At 35.1% G+C, this 27,912-nt stretch overlaps 1 protein-coding gene across 1 annotated transcript; it reads right to left on the reverse strand.

Annotated features, from left to right (window-relative positions):
- Window positions 1-4,823: 4,823 nt before the first annotated feature.
- On the reverse strand, window positions 4,824-27,912 carry LOC130642410 (putative uncharacterized protein DDB_G0282499). Its single transcript, XM_057449496.1, has 4 exons — window positions 26,979-27,912; window positions 26,499-26,589; window positions 25,719-26,006; window positions 4,824-4,929 (listed from the first exon to the last, which is right to left on the reverse strand). Exons 1-4 carry the CDS (start codon window positions 27,910-27,912, stop codon window positions 4,824-4,826), a joined length of 1,419 nt encoding a protein of 472 aa, XP_057305479.1.

The following is a 27,912-nucleotide window of genomic DNA, read 5'->3' on the forward strand; positions in this document are numbered from 1 at the left end:
AGTAAAATGTAGTATTTGAAACTGTCTCTATTTCTTCAGCGCGCTAACGGCTAGCATTGGTCCCACAGTAAAAAATGACTTTTTTATCTTAATTTTTAATTGAAGCGCTACCACAGGGCCCAGTGTAATCGCTGAGGTTCGGCAATCATTTTAATTTAAGAAGAATGTTATTTCTTGGAGTCCAATTGTCTCACTTTCACATTTATAAGGTCACAGTCCATAATGAGTTCAATTAAGTTCCACAGTAAATCGCTTCACTGTTAAAAGCCATACAACATAGGAATATCAGAAAAATATCGCTAAATGCATGTAGGCACGAATATGTGACCCAACCATTGTAACTCAAAGGAACTGACACCTTTAGAAAGTCAGTGAAATGTAGTACTTGAAACTGTCTCTATTACTTTAGCGCGCAATAACTGCTACGATTGGTTCCACAGTAAAAAATGACTTATTAATCTAAATTTTTAAATGAAGCGCTACCTCAGCGAGCAGTGTAATCGCTGAGTTCCGGCAATCATGTCAAATTAAGAAAAATGGTTTTTCTTGGAGTCCAATTTTCTCATTTATCACATTTATCAGGTCACAGTGCAAAGTTAGTTCAATTAAGACCCACAGTCAATCGTTTCACTGTTAAAAGCGATGCAACCTAGTAATATCAGATAAATATTGCTAAATACATGTTGGTACGAATATGTGACCCAGCCGTTGTATCTCAAACGGACTGACACCGTTAGAAAGCCAATGAAATGTAGTTTTTGAAACTGTTGCTACTTTTTAAGCGCGCTATAACGGATAGGATTGGTCCCACAGTAAAGAATGACTTATTTATCTAAATTTTTAAATGAAGCGCTACCACAGCGCCCTTTGTAATCGCTGAGTTCCGGCAATCACGTCAACTTAAGAAGAATGTTTTTCTTGGAGTCCAATTTTCTCATTTATCACATTTATCAGGTCACAGTCAAAAGTTAGTTCAATTAAGTCCCACAGTCAATCGTTTCACTGTTAAAAGCGATGCAACCTAGTAATATCAGATAAATATCGCTAAATACATGTTGGTACGAATATGTGACCCAGCCGTTGTATCTCAAACGGACTGACACCGTTAGAAAGTCAATGAAATGTAATTTTTGAAATTGTCGCTATTTCTTCAGCGCACGATAACTTCTAAGATTGGTCCCACAGTAAAAAATGACTTATTAATCTAAATTTTTAAATGAAGCGCTACAAAAGCGCCCAGTGTAATCGCTGAGTTGCGGCAATCATGTCAAATTAAGAAAAATGGTTTTTCTTGGAGTCCAATTTTCTCATTTATCACATTTATCAGGTCACAGTCCAAAGTTAGTTCAATTAAGTCCCACAGTCAATCATTTCACTGTTACAAGCGATGCAACCTAGTAATATCAGAAGAAGACTAGAGATTTTTTAGACGGCAGCAGGTTGAAAGATGGCGGCTAAAGATATCTTAGTAAATTACACCGAGGATATGGAAACATTAGAAGAAAGCGTTTTGCAATCTATTAAAAATATTCATGGAAGAAAGAAACGTGCAGATATGGACAGTATTATTGTTGAGTCGAAAGAATTCAGTCCAGAAAAGGTAAAATATACTGTTCAACGACTTTGCGATACTGATAAACTTTTTCTCATAAACAGACGAGGATTACCTAGCTATAGGATAAGTAAAAACATTTTTACTGGCAAAATTACGAGTGTTGATAGGGAAGAAGGAGAAGATGATATCCAAGAACCAGATGAAAAAGTAGACCACCTCGATCTTCTCGCTCAGGAACTACAACAGGTTAAAAACTTTGAAGTTTTAAAAGAAATAGTTAAAATGGTATCGGACCTGAAAGAATACGTCTCGTATGAAGTCGGTAAATTAAGAAGAAATATGGTAAATGATTTGGTTGTTCACTTGAAGGAAGAAAACGATTTTTTAAAAAACGAGATAAAAGAATCTCAAAGTTTGTTGAGGGACGTTTTGTTACAAGACATAAACATAAATAATTATGAAAAAATTAAAAACAAATCAGAAACCAATGATTGGAACGAAGTAAAGAAAGGTCCCTCGGGAAAAATAGAGAAACGATATAATAATAGATTCAGTCTTTCAAATCGGTTTAGTACACTTCAGAACGAACAAAACAACAATAATCACTATGACGCACAACCACTTACGAATAATCAAAGTTACGCACCACCACAACCAAATAAATCTATAAGAAGACCAAATCCCGTTATTAACCTTTCTCCAGAAAGAGATCTTTTACAACATAACATCAAATCATCTGAAACCCGTAAAAATAAAAAGAAGATTAGAATTATCAGTGATAGCATCGCAAAAGGCATAAATACTCGAGAATTCAATAATCATTTGAGAAACGGTGATGCAAGATTTAAAGTTTTTCCTGGTTCAAATATTAAAAATTTGGGTCATTACTCTCTACCAACCTTAGTAGATGAGAATCCAGAAATAGTAGTTGTGCATGTTGGAATAAACGACTTGCTGGATATAAAGAGAAATAAATCATCAGTTAATGAAATTGCAGAAAAAATAATCAAACTATCACGCGTATACATCGATCATGGCGTCGAAAAAGTTTTTATTTCAAGTGTTATTATCTGTACTCGTATTGAATTTGAGTTTATCAAATCGTTAAATCATATACTTGAGAACGAGGCAAAGAAATATGGCTATATTTTTATCGACAATAGTAATATTATGGAATCTAATTTATGGAAAGATGGATTACATCTAATGGAAAGTGGTAAAGTTTTGTTAGCTAATAATTTCTTATTTTATATAAATAATTTTTTAGGTCTGGATTTTATAGAAACGAATGTATACTGATTTCTGATAGGATAAGCACTGAACTTACGGCATCCTGCTCCCAGGGTGTAACACATCCATATGGGGTTACTTCTTCTGAATGCAATAAGGAATTAAATGATCAATTTGAGACTGACCAATCACATGATTCTACATATAATTTACAAAATTCTCTGAAAAATGTCTGTGATATTAGAATCAAAAATCCTTTCAATCTATTGATAGGATATTTGAATATAAATAGTTTAAGGAAAAAAATAATTGACTTAAGGGAAATCTTTGTGAAATTTGCTCCTGATTATTTTGTATTATCTGAAACAAAATTAGATAGTACTTTTCCAAATAGTCAATTTACTATTGATGATTATGAATTAAGATCTAGAAAAGATCGGGATAAAAATGGGGGTGGGCTAATTGAGTATGTAAAAAAGGGAGTGGTTTGTAAGCAAATAAACATAGCTAACCTTACAAGTAATGAAATTATATGTTCTGAGCTAAACGTCAGAAACAAAAAATGGACTATTATCACCCTTTATCGTCCACCACGTCATTCTAATCTTCAAAGTTTCTTTGAAGATTTGGAGAAAATTCTAAACAAAACACTCTCATTTTGTGATAACATCATTGTGATGGGGGACATAAACATTGATACTCATAATAAAAACGAAATAATAAATTATCATTACATAACTTCTCTTTGCGATACTTTTGACCTAAAAAACTTAGTCAAAGACAAAACATGTTTTGCAAGTGAACAAGGAACATCAATTGATGTTATTTTAACAAATAAACAAAGGTCTTTTCAAAACACTATGGTTACTGAGACTGGACTCAGTGACCATCATCTGATGATTACAACTTTCCTAAGATCTCATCTGGTAAGATTGAAACCAAAACTAATTGTTTATAGAAGTAACAGAAAGTTTGATAAGAGAAAGTTTCTTTCTGATGTTAGGAATACACGTTTTGATTTTAATGAAAATGACCCTGCTTCAAATTACGACCACTTGACAAAAACGTTTAGTTCTATTATTGAAAAGCATGCCCCGTTAAAACAGAAACTGCTCAGGGGAAATGAAGCACCTTTTATGAATAAAGAACTTAGGCAAGCCATTTATACCAGGTCAAGATTTAAAAACCGATACAATAAAGATCCTACTGAAGAAAACAAGATTAACTATAAAAAACAACGAAATAAGTGTGTTGGACTCAGAAAGAAAGCCATAAAAATGTATTTTAAAAATGTTATAGATTCTGGGATTGTAGAAAATAAAACTTTTTGGAAAACTATTAAGCCGTTTATAACCAATAAAAGTGGTTTGAACAATGATAACATTATGATTATCAAAGATGGTGCTCAGATAACCAATGACAGTGAGCTTGCTGAATTATTTAATGAACACTATATTAACATTGTAGAAAAAAGTAGTGGAACCAAGCCAATATCAATTGATTATCGAAATTCCTTAGACAAAGAGAGACTAATTAATGAGATAATTAAAACATACGAGAGTCATCCGAGTATTGTCAAAATTAAAGCCTGCAACGAAAATATAAATTTTTTTAACTTTGAGGAGGTAGATGACAACACAATCAAAAAACTTTTTACTAATTTAAACATAAATTCCTCTCCAGGTAGAGACAAAATACCCCCAAAGCTTGTGAAGTTAGCTAGTGAATATCTGATTGGCCCATTGAAAAATGCTATAAACAGCAGCATAAAATTGAATATTTTTCCCGATGGAGCCAAACGTGCAACGGTAGCACCTCTTGACAAAGGAGGCAAAGACAAACATAGCATTAAAAATTTTAGACCTGTCAGTGTGTTGAATGTATTTTCAAAATTCTATGAAAACATAATGAAGGATCAAATCATGTCTTTCATAGAATCGAAACTTTCAATATTTTTGTCAGCCTATCGGAAAAACTATAACACACAGCATGTCTTAATTCGTTTACTAGAAGAATGGAAAAAAAAACTTGATAAGAATTACGTGGTTGGTGCAGTCTTAATGGATCTATCAAAAGCATTCGATTGTGTGCCACATGATTTACTAATCGCTAAACTTGAGGCATATGGATTTGAAATTAATGCCCTGAAATTTGTCCTGTCATACCTAACAAACAGAGAACAATCTACTCGTATAAACGGACACTACAGTCTTTTCCAAATGATTCTTTCAGGCGTGCCGCAAGGATCAATCTTAGGCCCGATAATTTTTAATATTTTTCTTAACGATATTTTTCTTTTTATAACCAGAAGTGACCTACACAACTATGCTGATGATAATACATTGTCAAGCTTTTCCAATTCAATTCCAAACCTCATTAAAATTTTAGAAGGTGAGTCTGAGCAGGCGTTAGCATGGCTACATGAAAATAAAATGATTGCTAACCCTGACAAATTTCAATGCATTATAATCAGCAAAGATAGGATAGAAAACACAAGTAGTAAACTGATAAGAATCGGAGATAAAAACATATATTCGCAAGACACAGTCAAACTGTTAGGAGTTAAAATTGACAATAACCTTAGATTTGATCAGCACTTAAATGAGGTTTGCAAGAAAGCATCTGCGCAACTAAATGCTTTGTATAGATTTAAAAACATACTTCCTTTTAAAGCTAAGAGTGTCTTAGCAGAAAGCTTTGTGTATTCAAACTTTAACTACTGTCCACTTATTTGGAATTTCTCATCTTCAAAATCACTTTCTAGGGTCGAAAAACTCCATAAGCGAGCCCTAAAATTTGTAGATAGCGGATATTCAGAGAGAAAAGAAAGGTACATTTCTACCAAGAACAAAAGTAACTACATGAAAATTATGCGAATACGAAATCTATGTATAGAGATTTTTAAATCTCTTAATAATTTAAATCCGCCATTTATGTTAGACATCTTTCAACGCAGCGAAACAAACAGGCCAGTACGAAGTCAATATTTAAATAATCTTAAAACATTGAACTTTAATACAAAAAATTTTGGGGAAAAATGTCTTCGCTCATTGGGGCCTAAAATTTGGAATACTTTACCTTCCGAATTGAAAAGTTGTAACAGCCTTAAAAAATTTAAAACGAAACTAAAGGAGTATGATTTCAGTCACTCGGTCTATTTAAATATTTTTTCTTAATTTTTATACATTTTTCATAAAACCATAAACAAATTTTTGTCGGATTTGATTAGTTTCCTGTATATTTATAAGTATGTATTTATTTATTTTTTTATATCAGGAAGCTATATGTACATAGTTATTTCTCCGACGTTAAATAAATTAAGAAGAAGAAGATCAGATAAATATCGCTAAATACATGTTGGTACGAAAATGTGACCCAACCGTTAAAACTCAAACGGACTGACACCGTTAGAAAGTCAGTAAAATGTAGTATTTGAAACTGTCTCTATTTCTTCAGCGCGCTAACGGCTAGGATTGGTCCCACAGTAAAAAATGACTTTTTTATCTTAATTTTTAATTGAAGCACTACCACAGGGCCCAGTGTAATCGCTGAGGTTCGGCAATCATTTTAAATTAAGAAGAATGTTATTTCTTGGAGTCTAATTGTCTCACTTTCCCATTTATAAGGTCACAGTCCATAATGAGTTCAATTAAGTTCCACAGTCAATCGCTTCACTGTTAAAAGCCATACAACATAGGAATATCAGAAAAATATCGCTAAATGCATGTAGGCACGAATATGTGACCCAACCATTGTAACTCAAAGGGACTGACACCTTTAGAAAGTCAGTGAAATGTAGTACTTGAAACTGTCTCTATTTCTTTAGTGCGCAATAACTGCTACGATTGGTTCCACAGTAAAAAATGACTTATTAATCTAAATTTTTAAATGAAGCGCTACCTCAGCGAGCAGTGTAATCGCTGAGTTCCGGCAATCATGTCAAATTAAGAAAAATGTTATTTCTTGGAGTCCAATTTTCTCATTTATCACATTTATCAGGTCACAGTGCAAAGTTAGTTCAATTAAGACCCACAGTCAATCGTTTCACTGTTAAAAGCGATGCAACCTAGTAATATGAGATAAAAATCGCTAAATACATGTTGGTACGAATATGTGACCCAACCGTAGTAACTCAAACTAACTGACACTGTTAGAAAGTCAAGGAAATGTAGTTTTCGAAACTGTCGCTATTTCTTCAGCGCGCGATAACGGATAGGATTGGTCCCACAGTAAAGAATGATTTATTTATCTAAATTTTTAAATGAAGCGCTACCACAGCGCCCATTGTAATCGCTGAGTTCGGCAATTACGTCAACTTAAGACGAATGTTTTTCTTGGAGTCCAATTTTTCATTTATCATATTTATCAGGTCACAGTCCAAAGATAGTTCAATTAAGTCCCACAGTCAATCATTTCACTGTTACAAGCGATGCAACCTAGTAATATCAGATAAATATTGCTAAATACATGTTGGTACAAAAATGTGACCAAACCGTTAAAACTCAAACGGACTGACACCGTTAGAAAGTCAGTAAAATGTAGTATTTGAAACTGTCTCTATTTCTTCAGCGCGCTAACGGCTAGCATTGGTCCCACAGTAAAAAATGACTTTTTTATCTTAATTTTTAATTGAAGCGCTACCACAGGGCCCAGTGTAATCGCTGAGGTTCGGCAATCATTTTAATTTAAGAAGAATGTTATTTCTTGGAGTCCAATTGTCTCACTTTCACATTTATAAGGTCACAGTCCATAATGAGTTCAATTAAGTTCCACAGTAAATCGCTTCACTGTTAAAAGCCATACAACATAGGAATATCAGAAAAATATCGCTAAATGCATGTAGGCACGAATATGTGACCCAACCATTGTAACTCAAAGGAACTGACACCTTTAGAAAGTCAGTGAAATGTAGTACTTGAAACTGTCTCTATTACTTTAGCGCGCAATAACTGCTACGATTGGTTCCACAGTAAAAAATGACTTATTAATCTAAATTTTTAAATGAAGCGCTACCTCAGCGAGCAGTGTAATCGCTGAGTTCCGGCAATCATGTCAAATTAAGAAAAATGGTTTTTCTTGGAGTCCAATTTTCTCATTTATCACATTTATCAGGTCACAGTGTAAAGTTAGTTCAATTAAGACCCACAGTCAATCGTTTCACTGTTAAAAGCGATGCAACCTAGTAATATCAGATAAATATTGCTAAATACATGTTGGTACGAATATGTGACCCAGCCGTTGTATCTCAAACGGACTGACACCGTTAGAAAGCCAATGAAATGTTGTTTTTGAAACTGTCGCTATTTCTTCAGCGTGCGATAACGGCTAGGATTGGTCCCACAGTAAAGAATGATTTATTTATATAAGTTTTTAAATAAAGCGCTACCACAGCGCCCAGTGTAATCGCTGAGTTACGGCAATCACGTCAAATTAATAAGAATGTTATTTCTTGTAGTCCAATTGTCTCATTTATCACAATTGTCAGGTCACAGTCCAAAGTTAGTTCAATTAAGTCCTACAGTCAAACGTTTCATTGTTAAAATCGATGCAACCCAGTAATATCAGAAAAATATCGCTAAATACATGTTGGTACGAATATGTGACCCAACCGTTGTACCTTAAACGGACTGACACCGTTGGAAAGTCAATGAAATGTAGTTTTTGAAACTGTTGCTACTTTTTAAGCGCGCTATAACGGATAGGATTGGTTCCACAGTAAAAAATGACTTATTAATCTAAATTTTTAAATGAAGCGCTACCTCAGCGAGCAGTGTAATCGCTGAGTTCCGGCAATCATGTCAAATTAAGAAAAATGTTATTTCTTGGAGTCCAATTTTCTCATTTATCACATTTATCAGGTCACAGTGCAAAGTTAGTTCAATTAAGACCCACAGTCAATCGTTTCACTGTTAAAAGCGATGCAACCTAGTAATATGAGATAAAAATCGCTAAATACATGTTGGTACGAATATGTGACCCAACCGTAGTAACTCAAACTAACTGACACTGTTAGAAAGTCAAGGAAATGTAGTTTTCGAAACTGTCGCTATTTCTTCAGCGCGCGATAACGGATAGGATTGGTCCCACAGTAAAGAATGATTTATTTATCTAAATTTTTAAATGAAGCGCTACCACAGCGCCCATTGTAATCGCTGAGTTCGGCAATTACGTCAACTTAAGACGAATGTTTTTCTTGGAGTCCAATTTTTCATTTATCATATTTATCAGGTCACAGTCCAAAGATAGTTCAATTAAGTCCCACAGTCAATCATTTCACTGTTACAAGCGATGCAACCTAGTAATATCAGATAAATATTGCTAAATACATGTTGGTACAAAAATGTGACCAAACCGTTAAAACTCAAACGGACTGACACCGTTAGAAAGTCAGTAAAATGTAGTATTTGAAACTGTCTCTATTTCTTCAGCGCGCTAACGGCTAGCATTGGTCCCACAGTAAAAAATGACTTTTTTATCTTAATTTTTAATTGAAGCGCTACCACAGGGCCCAGTGTAATCGCTGAGGTTCGGCAATCATTTTAATTTAAGAAGAATGTTATTTCTTGGAGTCCAATTGTCTCACTTTCACATTTATAAGGTCACAGTCCATAATGAGTTCAATTAAGTTCCACAGTAAATCGCTTCACTGTTAAAAGCCATACAACATAGGAATATCAGAAAAATATCGCTAAATGCATGTAGGCACGAATATGTGACCCAACCATTGTAACTCAAAGGAACTGACACCTTTAGAAAGTCAGTGAAATGTAGTACTTGAAACTGTCTCTATTACTTTAGCGCGCAATAACTGCTACGATTGGTTCCACAGTAAAAAATGACTTATTAATCTAAATTTTTAAATGAAGCGCTACCTCAGCGAGCAGTGTAATCGCTGAGTTCCGGCAATCATGTCAAATTAAGAAAAATGGTTTTTCTTGGAGTCCAATTTTCTCATTTATCACATTTATCAGGTCACAGTGTAAAGTTAGTTCAATTAAGACCCACAGTCAATCGTTTCACTGTTAAAAGCGATGCAACCTAGTAATATCAGATAAATATTGCTAAATACATGTTGGTACGAATATGTGACCCAGCCGTTGTATCTCAAACGGACTGACACCGTTAGAAAGCCAATGAAATGTTGTTTTTGAAACTGTCGCTATTTCTTCAGCGTGCGATAACGGCTAGGATTGGTCCCACAGTAAAGAATGATTTATTTATATAAGTTTTTAAATAAAGCGCTACCACAGCGCCCAGTGTAATCGCTGAGTTACGGCAATCACGTCAAATTAATAAGAATGTTATTTCTTGTAGTCCAATTGTCTCATTTATCACAATTGTCAGGTCACAGTCCAAAGTTAGTTCAATTAAGTCCTACAGTCAAACGTTTCATTGTTAAAATCGATGCAACCCAGTAATATCAGAAAAATATCGCTAAATACATGTTGGTACGAATATGTGACCCAACCGTTGTACCTTAAACGGACTGACACCGTTGGAAAGTCAATGAAATGTAGTTTTTGAAACTGTTGCTACTTTTTAAGCGCGCTATAACGGATAGGATTGGTCCCACAGTAAAGAATGACTTATTTATATAAATTTTTAAATGAAGCGCTACCACAGCGCCCTTTGTAATCGCTGAGTTCCGGCAATCACGTCAACTTAAGAAGAATGTTTTTCTTGGAGTCCAATTTTCTCATTTATCACATTTATCAGGTCACAGTCAAAAGTTAGTTCAATTAAGTCCCACAGTCAATCTTTTCACTGTTAAAAGCGATGCAACCTAGTAATATCAGATAAATATCGCTAAATACATGTTGGTACGAATATGTGACCCAGCCGTTGTATCTCAAACGGACTGACACCGTTAGAAAGTCAATGAAATGTAATTTTTGAAATTGTCGCTATTTCTTCAGCGCACGATAACTTCTAAGATTGGTCCCACAGTAAAAAATGACTTATTAATCTAAATTTTTAAATGAAGCGCTACCAAAGCGCCCAGTGTAATCGCTGAGTTCCGGCAATCATGTCAAATTAAGAAAAATGGTTTTTCTTGGAGTCCAATTTTCTCATTTATCACATTTATCAGGTCACAGTCCAAAGTTAGTTCAATTAAGTCCCACAGTCAATCATTTCACTGTTACAAGCGATGCAACCTAGTAATATCAGATAAATATCGCTAAATACATGTTGGTACGAAAATGTGACCCAACCGTTAAAACTCAAACGGACTGACACCGTTAGAAAGTCAGTAAAATGTAGTATTTGAAACTGTCTCTATTTCTTCAGCGCGCTAACGGCTAGGATTGGTCCCACAGTAAAAAATGACTTTTTTATCTTAATTTTTAATTGAAGCGCTACCACAGGGCCCAGTGTAATCGCTGAGGTTCGGCAATCATTTTAAATTAAGAAGAATGTTATTTCTTGGAGTCTAATTGTCTCACTTTCCCATTTATAAGGTCACAGTCCATAATGAGTTCAATTAAGTTCCACAGTCAATCGCTTCACTGTTAAAAGCCATACAACATAGGAATATCAGAAAAATATCGCTAAATGCATGTAGGCACGAATATGTGACCCAACCATTGTAACTCAAAGGGACTGACACCTTTAGAAAGTCAGTGAAATGTAGTACTTGAAACTGTCTCTATTTCTTTAGTGCGCAATAACTGCTACGATTGGTTCCACAGTAAAAAATGACTTATTAATCTAAATTTTTAAATGAAGCGCTACCTCAGCGAGCAGTGTAATCGCTGAGTTCCGGCAATCATGTCAAATTAAGAAAAATGTTATTTCTTGGAGTCCAATTTTCTCATTTATCACATTTATCAGGTCACAGTGCAAAGTTAGTTCAATTAAGACCCACAGTCAATCGTTTCACTGTTAAAAGCGATGCAACCTAGTAATATGAGATAAAAATCGCTAAATACATGTTGGTACGAATATGTGACCCAACCGTAGTAACTCAAACTAACTGACACTGTTAGAAAGTCAAGGAAATGTAGTTTTCGAAACTGTCGCTATTTCTTCAGCGCGCGATAACGGATAGGATTGGTCCCACAGTAAAGAATGATTTATTTATCTAAATTTTTAAATGAAGCGCTACCACAGCGCCCATTGTAATCGCTGAGTTCGGCAATTACGTCAACTTAAGACGAATGTTTTTCTTGGAGTCCAATTTTTCATTTATCATATTTATCAGGTCACAGTCCAAAGATAGTTCAATTAAGTCCCACAGTCAATCGTTTCACTGTTAAAAGCGATGCAACCTAGTAATATCAGAAAAATATCGCTAAATACATGTTGGTACGAATATGTGACCCAACCGTTGTGCCTTAAACGGACTGACACCGTTGGAAAGTCAATGAAATGTAGTTTTTGAAACTGTTGCTACTTTCTAAGCGCGCTATAACGGATAGGATTGGTCCCACAGTAAAGAATGACTTATTTATCTAAATTTTTAAATGAAGCGCTACCACAGCGCCCATTGTAATCGCTGAGTTCCGGCAATCACGTCAAATTACGAAGAATGTTATTTCTTAGAGTCCAATTGTCTCATTTATCACATTTATCAGATCACAGTCCAAAGTTAGTTCAATTAAGTCCCACAGTCATTCGTTTCATTGTTAAAAGCGATGCAACCTAGTAATATCAGAAAAATTTCGCTAAATACATATTGGTACGAATATATGACCCAAACGTTGTAACTGAAACGGACTTACACCGTTAGAAAGTCAATGAAATGTAGTTTTTGAAACTGTTGCTACTTTTTCAGCGCGCTATAACGGATAGGATTGGTCCCACAGTAAAGAATGACTTATTTATCTAAATTTTTAAATAAAGCGCTACCACAGCGCCCATTGTAATCGCTGAGTTCCGGCAATCACGTCAACTTAAGAAGAATGTTTTTCTTGGAGTCCAATTTTCTCATTTATCATATTTATCAGGTCACAGTCCAAAGATAGTTCAATTAAGTCCCACAGTCAATCGTTTCACTGTTAAAAGCGATGCAACCTAGTAATATCAGAAAAATATCGCTAAATACATGTTGGTACGAATATGTGACCCAACTGTTGCAACTCAAACGAACTGACACTGTTAGAAAGTCAATGAAATGTAGTTTTTGAAACTCTCGGTATTTCTTCAGCGCGCGATAAGGGATAGGATTGGTCCCACAGTAAAGAATGATTTATTTAAATAAATTTTTAAATGAAGCGCTACCACAGCGCCTAGTGTAATCGCTGAGTTCCGACAATCACGTCAAATTAAGAAGAATGTTATTTCTTGAAGCCCAATTGTCTCATTTATCACATTTATCAGGTCACAGTCCAAAGTTAGTTCAATTAAGTCCCACAGTCAATCGTTTCACTGTTAAAAGCGATGCAACCTAGTAATATCAGAGAAATTTCGCTAAATACATATTGGTACGAATATATGACCCAAACGTTGTAACTGAAACGGACTTACACCGTTAGAAAGTCAATGAAATGTAGTTTTTGAAACTGTTGCTACTTTTTCAGCGCGCTATAACGGATAGGATTGGTCCCACAGTAAAGAATGACTTATTTATCTAAATTTTTAAATAAAGCGCTACCACAGCGCCCATTGTAATCGCTGAGTTCCGGCAATCACGTCAACTTAAGAAGAATGTTTTTCTTGGAGTCCAATTTTCTCATTTATCATATTTATCAGGTCACAGTCCAAAGATAGTTCAATTAAGTCCCACAGTCAATCGTTTCACTGTTAAAAGCGATGCAACCTAGTAATATCAGAAAAATATCGCTAAATACATGTTGGTACGAATATGTGACCCAACTGTTGCAACTCAAACGAACTGACACTGTTAGAAAGTCAATGAAATGTAGTTTTTGAAACTCTCGGTATTTCTTCAGCGCGCGATAAGGGATAGGATTGGTCCCACAGTAAAGAATGATTTATTTAAATAAATTTTTAAATGAAGCGCTACCACAGCGCCTAGTGTAATCGCTGAGTTCCGGCAATCACGTCAAATTAAGAAGAATGTTATTTCTTGAAGCCCAATTGTCTCATTTATCACATTTATCAGGTCACAGTCCAAAGTTAGTTCAATTAAGTCCCACAGTCAATCGTTTCACTGTTAAAAGCGATGCAACCTAGTAATATCAGAGAAATATCGCTAAATACATGTTGGTACGAATATGTGACCCAACCGTTGCAACTCAAACGGACTGACACTTTTAGAAAGTCAATGAAATGTAGTTTTTGAAACTGTCGGTATTTCTTCAGCGTGCGATAACGGATATGATTGGTCCCACAGTAAAGAATGATTTATTTAAATAAATTTTTAAATGAAGCGCTACAACAGCGCCCAGTGTAATCGCTGAGTTCCGGCAATCACGTCAAATTAAGAAGAATGTTATTTCTTGGATTCCAATTGTCTCATTTATCACATTTATCAGGTCACAGTCCAAAGTTAGTTCAATTAAGTCCCACAGTCAATCGTTTCATTCTTAAAAGCGATGCAACCTTTTAATATCACATAAATATCGCTAAATACATGTTGGTACGAATATGTGACCCAACCGTTGTAACTCAAACGGACTGACACCGTTAGAAAGACAATGAAATGTAGTTTTTGAAACTGTCGCTATTTCTTCAGCGCGCGATAACGGCTAGGATTGGTTCCACAGTAAAAAATGACTTATGAATCTAAATTTTTAAATGAAGCGCTACCACAGCGCCCAGTGTAATTGCTGAGTTCCGGCAATCACGTCAAATTAAGAAGAATGTTATTTCTTGAAGCCCAATTGTCTCATTTATCACATTTATCAGGTCACAGTTCAAAGTTAGTTCAATTAAGTCCCACAGTCAATCGTTTCACTGTTAAAAGCGATGCAACCTAGTAATATCAGATAAATATCGCTAAATACATGTTGGAACGAACATGTGACCCAACCGTTGTAACTCAAACGGACTGACACCGTTATAAGTCAATGAAATGTGGTTTTTGAAACTGTCGGTATTTTTTCAGCGCGCGAAAGCGGATAGAATTGGTCCCACAGTAAAGAATGATTTATTTATCTAAATTTGTAAATGAAGCGCTACCACAGCGCCCAGTGTAATCGCTGAGTTCCGACAATCGCGTCAAATTAAAAAGAATGTTATTTCTTGGAGTCCAATTTTCTCATTTATCACATTTATCAGGTCACAGTCCAAAGTTAGTTCAATTAAGTCCCACAGTCAATCGTTTTACTGTTAAAAGCGATTCAACCTAGTAATATCAGATAAATATCGCTAAATACATGTTGGTACAAATATGTGACCCAACCGTTGTACCTTAAACGGACTGACACCATTAGAAAGTCAAGTAAATGTAGTTTTCGAAATTGTCGCTATTTCTTCAGCGCGCTATAACGGATAGGATTGGTTCCACAGTAAAGAATGACTTATTTATCTAAATATTTAGATGAAGCGCTACCACAGAGCCCAGTGTAATCGCTGAGTTCCAGCAATCACGTCAACTTAAGAAGAATGTTTTTTCTTGGAGTCCAATTTTCTCATTTATCACATTTATTAGGTCACAGTCCAAAGTTAGTTCAATTAAGTCCCACAGGCAATCGTTTCACTGTTAAAAGCGATGCAACCTAGTAATATCAGAAAAATATCGCTAAATACATGTTGGTACGAATATGTGACCCAACCGTTGTGCCTTAAACGGACTGACACCGTTGGAAAGTCAATGAAATGTAGTTTTTTGAAACTGTTGCTACTTTCTAAGCGCGCTATAACGGATAGGATTGGTCCCACAGTAAAGAATGACTTATTTATCTAAATTTTTAAATGAAGCGCTACCACAGCGCCCATTGTAATCGCTGAGTTCCGGCAATCACGTCAACTTAAGAAGAATGTTTTTCTTGAAGTCCAATTTTCTCATTTATCACATTTATCAGATCACAGTCAAAAGTTAGTTCAATTAAGTCCCACAGTGAATCGTTTCACTGTTAAAAGCGATGCAACCTAGTAATATCAGATAAATATCGCTAAATACATGTTGGTACGAATATGTGACCCAGCCGTTGTATCTCAAACGGACTGACACCGTTAGAAAGTCAATGAAATGTAGTTTTTGAAACTGTCGCTATTTCTTCAGCGTGCGATAACGGCTAGGATTGGTCCCACAGTAAAGAATGATTTATTTATATAAGCTTTTAAATAAAGCGCTACCACAGCGCCCAGTGTAATCGCTGAGTTACGGCAATCACGTCAAATTACGAAGAATGTTATTTCTTGGAGTCCAATTGTCTCATTTATCACATTTATCAGGTCACAGTCCAAAGTTAGTTCAATTAAGTCCCACAGTCATTCGTTTCATTGTTAAAAGCGATGCAACCTAGTAATATCAGAAAAATTTCGCTAAATACATGTTGGTACGAATATATGACCCAAACGTTGTAACTGAAACGGACTTACACCGTTAGAAAGTCAATGAAATGTAGTTTTTGAAACTGTTGCTACTTTTTCAGCGCGCTATAACGGATAGGATTGGTCCCACAGTAAAGAATGACTTATTTATCTAAATTTTTAAATAAAGCGCTACCACAGCGCCCATTGTAATCGCTGAGTTCCGGCAATCACGTCAACTTGAGAAGAATGTTTTTCTTGGAGTCCAATTTTCTCATTTATCATATTTATCAGGTCACAGTCCAAAGATAGTTCAATTAAGTCCCACAGTCAATCGTTTCACTGTTAAAAGCGATGCAACCTAGTAATATCAGAAAAATATCGCTAAATACATGTTGGTACGAATATGTGACCCAACCGTTGCAACTCAAACGAACTGACACTGTTAGAAAATCAATGAAATGTAGTTTTTGAAACTCTTGGTATTTCTTCAGCGCGCGATAACGGATAGGATTGGTCCCACAGTAAAGAATGATTTATTTAAATAAATTTTTAAATGAAGCGCTACCACAGCGCCCAGTGTAATCGCTGAGTTCCGGCAATCATGTCAAATTAAGAAGAATGTTATTTCTTGAAGCCCAATTGTCTCATTTATCACATTTATCAGGTCACAGTCCAAAGTTAGTTCAATTAAGTCCAACAGTCAATCGTTTCACTGTTAAAAGCGATGCAACCTAGTAATATCAGAGAAATATCGCTAAATACATGTTGGTACGAATATGTGACCCAACCGTTGTAACTCAAACGGACTGACACCGTTAGAAAGACAATGAAATGTAGTTTTTGAAACTGTCGCTATTTCTTCAGCGCGCGATAACGGCTAGGATTGGTTCCACAGTAAAATATGACTTATGAATCTAAATTTTTAAATGAAGCGCTACCACAGCGCCCAGTGTAATCGCTGAGTTCCGGCAATCACGTCAAATTAAGAAGAATGTTATTTCTTGAAGCCCAATTGTCTCATTTATCACATTTATCAGGTCACAGTCCAAAGTTAGTTCAATTAAGTCCCACAGTCAATCGTTTCACTGTTAAAACGATGCAACCTAGTATTATCAGATAAATATCGCTAAATACATGTTGGAACCAACATGTGACCCAACCGTTGTAACTCAAACGGACTGACACCGTTATAAGTCAATGAAATGTGGTTTTTGAAACTGTCGGTATTTTTTCAGCGCGCGAAAGCGGATAGAATTGGTCCCACAGTAAAGAATGATTTATTTATCTAAATTTGTAAATGAAGCGCTACCACAGCGCCCAGTGTAATCGCTGAGTTCCGGCAATCACGTCAAATTAAAAAGAATGTTATTTCTTGGAGTCCAATTTTCTCATTTATCACATTTATCAGGTCACAGTCCAAAGTTAGTTCAATTAAGTCCCACAGTCAATCGTTTTACTGTTAAAAGCGATTCAACCTAGTAATATCAGATAAATATCGCTAAATACATGTTGGTACGAATGTGTGACCCAACCGTTGTACCTTAAACGGACTGACACCATTAGAAAGTCAAGTAAATGTAGTTTTCGAAATTGTCGCTATTTCTTCAGCGCGCTATAACGGATAGGATTGGTTCCACAGTAAAGAATGACTTATTTATCTAAATATTTAAATGAAGCGCTACCACAGCGCACAGTGTAATCGCTGAGGTTCGGCAATCAATTCAAATTATAAAGAATGTTATTTCTTGGAGTCCATTTATCTCACTATCACATTTATAAGGTCACAGTGCATAATGAGTTCAATTAAGTTCCGCAGTCAATCGCTTCTTTGTTAAAAGCCATACAACATAGTAATATCACAAAAATATCGCTAAATACATGTTGGCACGAATATGTGACCCAACTGTTGTATCTCAAACGGACTGACACCTTTAGAAAGTCAGTGAAATGTAGTACTTGAAACTGTCTCTATTTCTTCAGCGCGCAATAACTGCTAGGATTGGTCCCACAGTAAAAAATGACTTATTAATCTATATTTTTAAATGAAGCGCTACAACAGCGCCCAGTGTAATCGCTGAGTTCCGGCAATTATGTTAAATTAAGAAGAATATTATTTCTTGGAGTCCAATTTTCTCATTTATCACATTTATCAGGTCACAGTCCAAAGTTAGTTTAATTAAGTCCCACAGTCAATTGTTTCATTGTTTAAAAGCGATGCAACCTAGTAATATCAGATAAATATCGCTAAATACATGTTGGTACGAATATTTGACCCAACCGTTGTACCTTAAACGGACTGACACCGTTAGAAAGTCAATGAAATGTAGTTTTTGAAACTGTCGCTATTTCTTCAGCACGCTATAACGGATAGGATTGGTCCCACAGTAAGGAATGACATATTTATTTAAAATTTTAAATGAAGCGCTACCACAGCGCCCAGTGTAATCGCTTAGTTCCGGCAACCATGTCAAATTAAGAAGAATGTCATTTCTTCGAGTCCAATTTTTCTCATTTTTCACAGTTATCAGGTCACAGTCCAAAGTTAGTTCAATTAAGTCCCACAGGCATTCGTTTCACTGTTAAAAGCCATGCAACCTAGAAATTTCAGAAAAATATCGCTAAATACATGTCGGTACGAATATGTGACCCAACCGTTGTAACTCGAACGGACTGACATCGTTAGAAAGTCAATGAAATGTAGTTTGTGAAACTGTCGCTATTTCTTCAGCGCGCGATAACGGCTAGGATTGGTCCCACAGTAAAAAATGAATTATAAATCTAAATTTTTAAATGAAGCGCTACCACAGCGCCCATTGTAATCCCTGAGTTCCTGCAATCATGTCAAATTAAGAAGAATGTTATTTCTTGGAGTCCAATTTTCTCAATTATCACAATTATCAGGTCACAGTCCAAAGTTAGTTCAATTAAGTCCCACAGGCAATCGTTTCACTGTTAAAAGCGATGCAACCTAGTAATCTCAGAAAAATATCGCTAAATACATGTCGCTACGAACATGTGACCCAACCGTTGTAACTCGAACGGACTGACCCGTTAGAAAGTTAATATAATGTAGTTTTTGAAACTGTCGCTAATTTTCAGCGCTCTATAACGGATAGGATTGGTCCCACAGTGAAGAATGACTTATTTATCTAAAATTTTAATTGAAGCGCTACCACAGCGCCCAGTGTAATCGCTGAGTTCCGGCATTCAAGTCAAATTAAGAAGAATGTTATTTCTTGGAGTCCAATTTTGTCATTTATCACATTTATCAGGTCACAGTCCAAAGTTAGTTCAATTAAGTCCCACAGTCAATCGTTTCATTGTTAAAAGCGATGCCACCTAGTAATATCAGATAAATATCGCTAAATACATGTTGGTACGAATATTTGACCCAACCGTTGTACCTTAAACGGACTGACACTGTTAGAAAGTCAATGAAATGTAGTTTTTGAAACTGTCGCTGTTTCTTCAGCTCGCGATAACGGCTAGGATTGGTCCCACAGTAAAAAATGACTTATGAATCTAAATTTTTAAATGAAGCGCTACCACAGAGCCCAGTGTAGTCGCTGAGTTCCGGCAATCATGTCAAATTAAGAAGAATGTTATTTCTTGGAGTCCAATTTTCTCAATTATCACATTTATCAGGTCACAGTCCAAAGTTAGTTCAATTAAGTCCCACAGGCAATCATTTCACTGTTAAAAGCGATGCAACCTAGTAATCTCAGAAAAATATCGCTAAATACATGTCGGTACGAACATGTGACCCAATCGTTGTAACTCGAACGGACTGACACCGTTAGAAAGTTAATATAATGTAGTTTTTGAAACTGTCGCTAATTCTGCAGCGTTCTATAACGGCTAGGATTGGTCCCACAGTGAAGAATGACTTATTTATCTAAAATTTTAAATGAACCGCTACCACAGCGCCCAGTGTAATCGCTGAGTTCCGGCATTCATGTCAAATTAAGAAGAATGTTATTTCTTGGAGTCCAATTTTTTCATTTATCACATTTATCAGATCACAGTCCAAAGTTAGTTCAATTAAGTCCCACAGGCATTCGTTTCACTGTTAAAAGCCATGCAACCTAGAAATTTCAGAAAAATATCGCTAAATACATGTCGGTACGAATATGTGACCCAACCATTGTAACTCGAACGGACTGACACCGTTAGAAAGTCAATGAAATGTAGTTTGTGAAAGTGTCGCTATTTCTTCAGCGCGCGATAACGGCTAGGATTGGTCCCACAGTAAAAAATGAATTATAAATCTAAATTTTTAAATGAAGCGCTACCACAGCGCCCAGTGTAATCCCTGACTTCCGGCAATCATGTCAAATTAAGAAGAATATTATTTCCTGGAGTCCAATTTTCTCATTTATCACATTTATCAGGTCACAGTCCAAAGTTAGTTCAATTAAGTCCCACAGTCAATCGTTGCACTGTTAAAAGCGATGCAACCTAGTAATATCATATAAATATCGCTAAATACATGTTGGAACGAACATGTGACCCAACCGTTTTACCTTAAACGGACCGACACCTTTAGAAAGTCAATAAAATGTAGTTTTTGAAACTGTCGCTATTTCTTCAGCGCGCTATAACGGATATGATTGGTCCCACAGTGAAGAATGACTTATTTATCTAAAATTTTAAATGAAGCGCTACCACAGCGCCCAGTGTAATCGCTGAGTTGCGGCATTCATGTCAAATTAAGAAGAATGTTATTTCTTGGAGTCCAATTTTTTCATTTATCACATTTATCAGGTCACAGTACAAAGTTCGTTCAATTAAGTCCCACAGGCATTCGTTTCACTGTTAAAAGCCATGCAACCTAGAAAGTTCAGAAAAATATCGCTAAATACATGTCGGTACGAATATGTGACCCAACTGTTGTAACTCGAACGGACTGACACCGTTAGAAAGTCAATTAAATGTAGTTTGTGAAACTGTCGCTATTTCTTCAGCGCGCGATAACGGCTAGGATTGGTCCCACAGTAAAAAATGAATTATAAATCTAAATTTTTAAATGAAGCGCTACCACAGCGCCCAGTGTAATCCCTGTGTTCTGGCAATCATGTCAAATTAAAAAGAATATTATTTCCTGGAGTCCAATTTTCTCATTTATCACATTTATCAGGTCACAGTCCAAAGTTAGTTCAATTAAGTCCCACAGTCAATCCTTTCATTGTTAAAAGCGATGCCACCTAGTAATATCAGATTAATATCGCTAAATACATGTTGGTACGAATATTTGACCCAACCGTTGTACCTTAAACGGACTGACACTGTTAGAAAGTCAATGAAATCTAGTTTTTGAAACTGTCGCAATTTCTTCAGCTCGCGATAACGGCTAGGATTGGTCCCACAGTAAAAAATGACTTATTTATCTAAAATTTTAAATGAACCGCTACCACAGCGCCCAGTGTAATCGCTGAGTTCCGGCATTCATGTCAAATTAAGAAGAATGTTATTTCTTGGAGTCCAATTTTTTCATTTATCACATTTATCAGATCACAGTCCAAAGTTAGTTCAATTAAGTCCCACAGGCATTCGTTTCACTGTTAAAAGCCATGCAACCTAGAAATTTCAGAAAAATATCGCTAAATACATGTCGGTACGAATATGTGACCCAACCATTGTACCTCGAACGGACTGACACCGTTAGAAAGTCAATGAAATGTAGTTTGTGAAAGTGTCGCTATTTCTTCAGCGCGCGATAACGGCTAGGATTGGTCCCACAGTAAAAAATGAATTACAAATCTAAATTTTTAAATGAAGCGCTACCACAGCGCCCAGTGTAATCCCTGAGTTCCGGCAATCATGTCAAATTAAGAAGAATATTATTTCCTGGAGTCCAATTTTCTCATTTATCACATTTATCAGGTCACAGTCCAAAGTTAGTTCAATTAAGTCCCACAGTCAATCGTTGCACTGTTAAAAGCGATGCAACCTAGTAATATCAGATAAATATCGCTAAATACATGTTGGAACGAACATGTGACCCAACCGTTTTACCTTAAACGGACTGACACCGTTAGAAAGTCAATAAAATGTAGTTTTTGAAACTGTCGCTATTTCTTCAGCGCGCTATAACGGATAGGATTGGTCCCACAGTGAAGAATGACTTATTTATCTAAAATTTTAAATGAAGCGCTACCACAGCGCCCAGTGTAATCGCTGAGTTGCGGCATTCATGTCAAATTAAGAAGAATGTTATTTCTTGGAGTCCAATTTTTTCATTTATCACATTTATCAGGTCACAGTCCAAAGTTCGTTCAATTAAGTCCCACAGGCATTCGTTTCACTGTTAAAAGCCATGCAACCTAGAAAGTTCAGAAAAATATCGCTAAATACATGTCGGTACGAATATGTGACCCAACTGTTGTAACTCGAACGGACTGACACCGTTAGAAAGTCAATGAAATGTAGTTTGTGAAACTGTCGCTATTTCTTCAGCGCGCGATAACGGCTAGGATTGGTCCCACAGTAAAAAATGAATTATAAATATAAATTTTTAAATGAAGCGCTACCACAGCGCCCAGTGTAATCCCTGAGTTCCGGCAATCATGTCAAATTAAAAAGAATATTATTTCCTGGAGTCCAATTTTCTCATTTATCACATTTATCAGGTCACAGTCCAAAGTTTGATCAATTAAGTACCTCAGTCAATCGTTTCATTGTTAAAAGCGATGCAACCTAGTAATATCAGATAAATATCGCTAAATACATGTTGGAACGAACATGTGACCCAACTGTTTTACCTTAAACGGACTGACACCGTTAGAAAGTCAATGAAATGTAGTTTGTGAAAGTGTCGCTATTTCTTCAGCGCGCGATAACGGCTAGGATTGGTCCCACAGTAAAAAATGAATTATAAATCTAAATTTTTAAATGAAGCGCTACCACAGCGCCCAGTGTAATCCCTGAGTTCCGGCAATCATGTCAAATTAAGAAGAATATTATTTCCTGGAGTCCAATTTTCTCATTTATCACATTTATTAGGTCACAGTCCAAAGTTAGTTCAATTAAGTCCCACAGTCAATCGTTGCACTGTTAAAAGCGATGCAACCTAGTAATATCAGATAAATATCGCTAAATACATGTTGGAACGAACATGTGACCCAACCGTTTTACCTTAAACGGACTGACACCGTTAGAAAGTCAATAAAATGTAGTTTTTGAAACTGTCGCTATTTCTTCAGCGCGCTATAACGGATAGGATTGGTCCCACAGTGAAGAATGACTTATTTATCTAAAATTTTAAATGAAGCATTACCACAGCGCCCAGTGTAATCGCTGAGTTCCGGCATTCATGTCAAATTAAGAAGAATGTTATTTCTTGGAGTCCAATTTTTTCATTTATCACATTTATCAGGTCACAGTCCAAAGTTAGTTCAATTAAGTCCCACAGGCATTCGTTTCACTGTTAAAAGCCATGCAACCTAGAAATTTCAGAAAAATATCGCTTCTTCTTCTTAATTTATTTAACGTCGGAGAAATAACTATGTACATATAGCTTCCTGATATAAAAAAATAAATAAATACATACTTATAAATATACAGGAAACTAATCAAATCCGACAAAAATTTGTTTATGGTTTTATGAAAAATGTATAAAAATTAAGAAAAAATATTTAAATAGACCGAGTGACTGAAATCATACTCCTTTAGTTTCGTTTTAAATTTTTTAAGGCTGTTACAACTTTTCAATTCGGAAGGTAAAGTATTCCAAATTTTAGGCCCCAATGAGCGAAGACATTTTTCCCCAAAATTTTTTGTATTAAAGTTCAATGTTTTAAGATTATTTAAATATTGACTTCGTACTGGCCTGTTTGTTTCGCTGCGTTGAAAGATGTCTAACATAAATGGCGGATTTAAATTATTAAGAGATTTAAAAATCTCTATACATAGATTTCGTATTCGCATAATTTTCATGTAGTTACTTTTGTTCTTGGTAGAAATGTACCTTTCTTTTCTCTCTGAATATCCGCTATCTACAAATTTTAGGGCTCGCTTATGGAGTTTTTCGACCCTAGAAAGTGATTTTGAAGATGAGAAATTCCAAATAAGTGGACAGTAGTTAAAGTTTGAATACACAAAACGTTCTGCTAAGACACTCTTAGCTTTAAAAGGAAGTATGTTTTTAAATCTATACAAAGCATTTAGTTGCGCAGATGCTTTCTTGCAAACCTCATTTAAGTGCTGATCAAATCTAAGGTTATTGTCAATTTTAACTCCTAACAGTTTGACTGTGTCTTGCGAATATATGTTTTTATCTCCGATTCTTATCAGTTTACTACTTGTGTTTTCTATCCTATCTTTGCTGATTATAATGCATTGAAATTTGTCAGGGTTAGCAATCATTTTATTTTCATGTAGCCATGCTAACGCCTGCTCAGACTCACCTTCTAAAATTTTAATGAGGTTTGGAATTGAATTGGAAAAGCTTGACAATGTATTATCATCAGCATAGTTGTGTAGGTCACTTCTGGTTATAAAAAGAAAAATATCGTTAAGAAAAATATTAAAAATTATCGGGCCTAAGATTGATCCTTGCGGCACGCCTGAAAGAATCATTTGGAAAAGACTGTAGTGTCCGTTTATACGAGTAGATTGTTCTCTATTTGTTAGGTATGACAGGACAAATTTCAGGGCATTAATTTCAAATCCATATGCCTCAAGTTTAGCGATTAGTAAATCATGTGGCACACAATCGAATGCTTTTGATAGATCCATTAAGACTGCACCAACCACGTAATTCTTATCAAGTTTTTTTTTCCATTCTTCTAGTAAACGAATTAAGACATGCTGTGTGTTATAGTTTTTCCGATAGGCTGACAAAAATATTGAAAGTTTCGATTCTATGAAAGACATGATTTGATCCTTCATTATGTTTTCATAGAATTTTGAAAATACATTCAACACACTGACAGGTCTAAAATTTTTAATGCTATGTTTGTCTTTGCCTCCTTTGTCAAGAGGTGCTACCGTTGCACGTTTGGCTCCATCGGGAAAAATATTCAATTTTATGCTGCTGTTTATAGCATTTTTCAATGGGCCAATCAGATATTCACTAGCTAACTTCACAAGCTTTGGGGGTATTTTGTCTCTACCTGGAGAGGAATTTATGTTTAAATTAGTAAAAAGTTTTTTGATTGTGTTGTCATCTACCTCCTCAAAGTTAAAAAAATTTATATTTTCGTTGCAGGCTTTAATTTTGACAATACTCGGATGACTCTCGTATGTTTTAATTATCTCATTAATTAGTCTCTCTTTGTCTAAGGAATTTCGATAATCAATTGATATTGGCTTGGTTCCACTACTTTTTTCTACAATGTTAATATAGTGTTCATTAAATAATTCAGCAAGCTCACTGTCATTGGTTATCTGAGCACCATCTTTGATAATCATAATGTTATCATTGTTCAAACCACTTTTATTGGTTATAAACGGCTTAATAGTTTTCCAAAAAGTTTTATTTTCTACAATCCCAGAATCTATAACATTTTTAAAATACATTTTTATGGCTTTCTTTCTGAGTCCAACACACTTATTTCGTTGTTTTTTATAGTTAATCTTGTTTTCTTCAGTAGGATCTTTATTGTATCGGTTTTTAAATCTTGACCTGGTATAAATGGCTTGCCTAAGTTCTTTATTCATAAAAGGTGCTTCATTTCCCCTGAGCAGTTTCTGTTTTAACGGGGCATGCTTTTCAATAATAGAACTAAACGTTTTTGTCAAGTGGTCGTAATTTGAAGCAGGGTCATTTTCATTAAAATCAAAACGTGTATTCCTAACATCAGAAAGAAACTTTCTCTTATCAAACTTTCTGTTACTTCTATAAACAATTAGTTTTGGTTTCAATCTTACCAGATGAGATCTTAGGAAAGTTGTAATCATCAGATGATGGTCACTGAGTCCAGTCTCAGTAACCATAGTGTTTTGAAAAGACCTTTGTTTATTTGTTAAAATAACATCAATTGATGTTCCTTGTTCACTTGCAAAACATGTTTTGTCTTTGACTAAGTTTTTTAGGTCAAAAGTATCGCAAAGAGAAGTTATGTAATGATAATTTATTATTTCATTTTTATTATGAGTATCAATGTTTATGTCCCCCATCACAATGATGTTATCACAAAATGAGAGTGTTTTGTTTAGAATTTTCTCCAAATCTTCAAAGAAACTTTGAAGATTAGAATGACGTGGTGGACGATAAAGGGTGATAATAGTCCATTTTTTGTTTCTGACGTTTAGCCCAGAACATATAATTTCATTACTTGTAAGGTTAGCTATGTTTATTTGCTTACAAACCACTCCCTTTTTTACATACTCAATTAGCCCACCCCCATTTTTATCCCGATCTTTTCTAGATCTTAATTCATAATCATCAATAGTAAATTGACTATTTGGAAAAGTACTATCTAATTTTGTTTCAGATAATACAAAATAATCTGGAGCAAATTTCACAAAGATTTCCCTTAAGTCAATTATTTTTTTCCTTAAACTATTTATATTCAAATATCCTATCAATAGATTGAAAGGATTTTTGATTCTAATATCACAGACATTTTTCAGAGAATTTTGTAAATTATATGTAGAATCATGTGATTGGTCAGTCTCAAATTGATCATTTAATTCCTTATTGCATTCAGAAGAAGTAACCCCATATGGATGTGTTACACCCTGGGAGCAGGATGCCGTAAGTTCAGTGCTTATCCTATCAGAAATCAGTATACATTCGTTTCTATAAAATCCAGACCTAAAAAATTATTTATATAAAATAAGAAATTATTAGCTAACAAAACTTTACCACTTTCCATTAGATGTAATCCATCTTTCCATAAATTAGATTCCATAATATTACTATTGTCGATAAAAATATAGCCATATTTCTTTGCCTCGTTCTCAAGTATATGATTTAACGATTTGATAAACTCAAAATCAATACGAGTACAGATAATAACACTTGAAATAAAAACTTTTTCGACGCCATGATCGATGTATACGCGTGATAGTTTGATTATTTTTTCTGCAATTTCATTAACTGATGATTTATTTCTCTTTATATCCAGCAAGTCGTTTATTCCAACATGCACAACTACTATTTCTGGATTCTCATCTACTAAGGTTGGTAGAGAGTAATGACCCAAATTTTTAATATTTGAACCAGGAAAAACTTTAAATCTTGCATCACCGTTTCTCAAATGATTATTGAATTCTCGAGTATTTATGCCTTTTGCGATGCTATCACTGATAATTCTAATCTTCTTTTTATTTTTACGGGTTTCAGATGATTTGATGTTATGTTGTAAAAGATCTCTTTCTGGAGAAAGGTTAATAACGGGATTTGGTCTTCTTATAGATTTATTTGGTTGTGGTGGTGCGTAACTTTGATTATTCGTAAGTGGTTGTGCGTCATAGTGATTATTGTTGTTTTGTTCGTTCTGAAGTGTACTAAACCGATTTGAAAGACTGAATCTATTATTATATCGTTTCTCTATTTTTCCCGAGGGACCTTTCTTTACTTCGTTCCAATCATTGGTTTCTGATTTGTTTTTAATTTTTTCATAATTATTTATGTTTATGTCTTGTAACAAAACGTCCCTCAACAAACTTTGAGATTCTTTTATCTCGTTTTTTAAAAAATCGTTTTCTTCCTTCAAGTGAACAACCAAATCATTTACCATATTTCTTCTTAATTTACCGACTTCATACGAGACGTATTCTTTCAGGTCCGATACCAT

The sequence above is a fragment of the Hydractinia symbiolongicarpus genome, chromosome 4 (assembly GCF_029227915.1).
Source record: "Hydractinia symbiolongicarpus strain clone_291-10 chromosome 4, HSymV2.1, whole genome shotgun sequence".
NCBI classification, from domain to species: domain Eukaryota; kingdom Metazoa; phylum Cnidaria; class Hydrozoa; order Anthoathecata; family Hydractiniidae; genus Hydractinia; species Hydractinia symbiolongicarpus.

Coding starts and splice junctions, on each gene's coding strand:
- LOC130642410 (XM_057449496.1), bottom strand. CDS start 27,912: ATGGTATCGGACCTGAAAGAATACGTCTCGTATGAAGTCGGTAAATTA. Junction 26,590..26,978: donor ATTACATCTAATGGAAAGTG/GTAAAGTTTTGT, acceptor AAACAAAATTAG/ATAGTACTTTTCCAAATAGT. Junction 26,007..26,498: donor AATGGGGGTGGGCTAATTGA/GTATGTAAAAAA, acceptor AATTGTTTATAG/AAGTAACAGAAAGTTTGATA.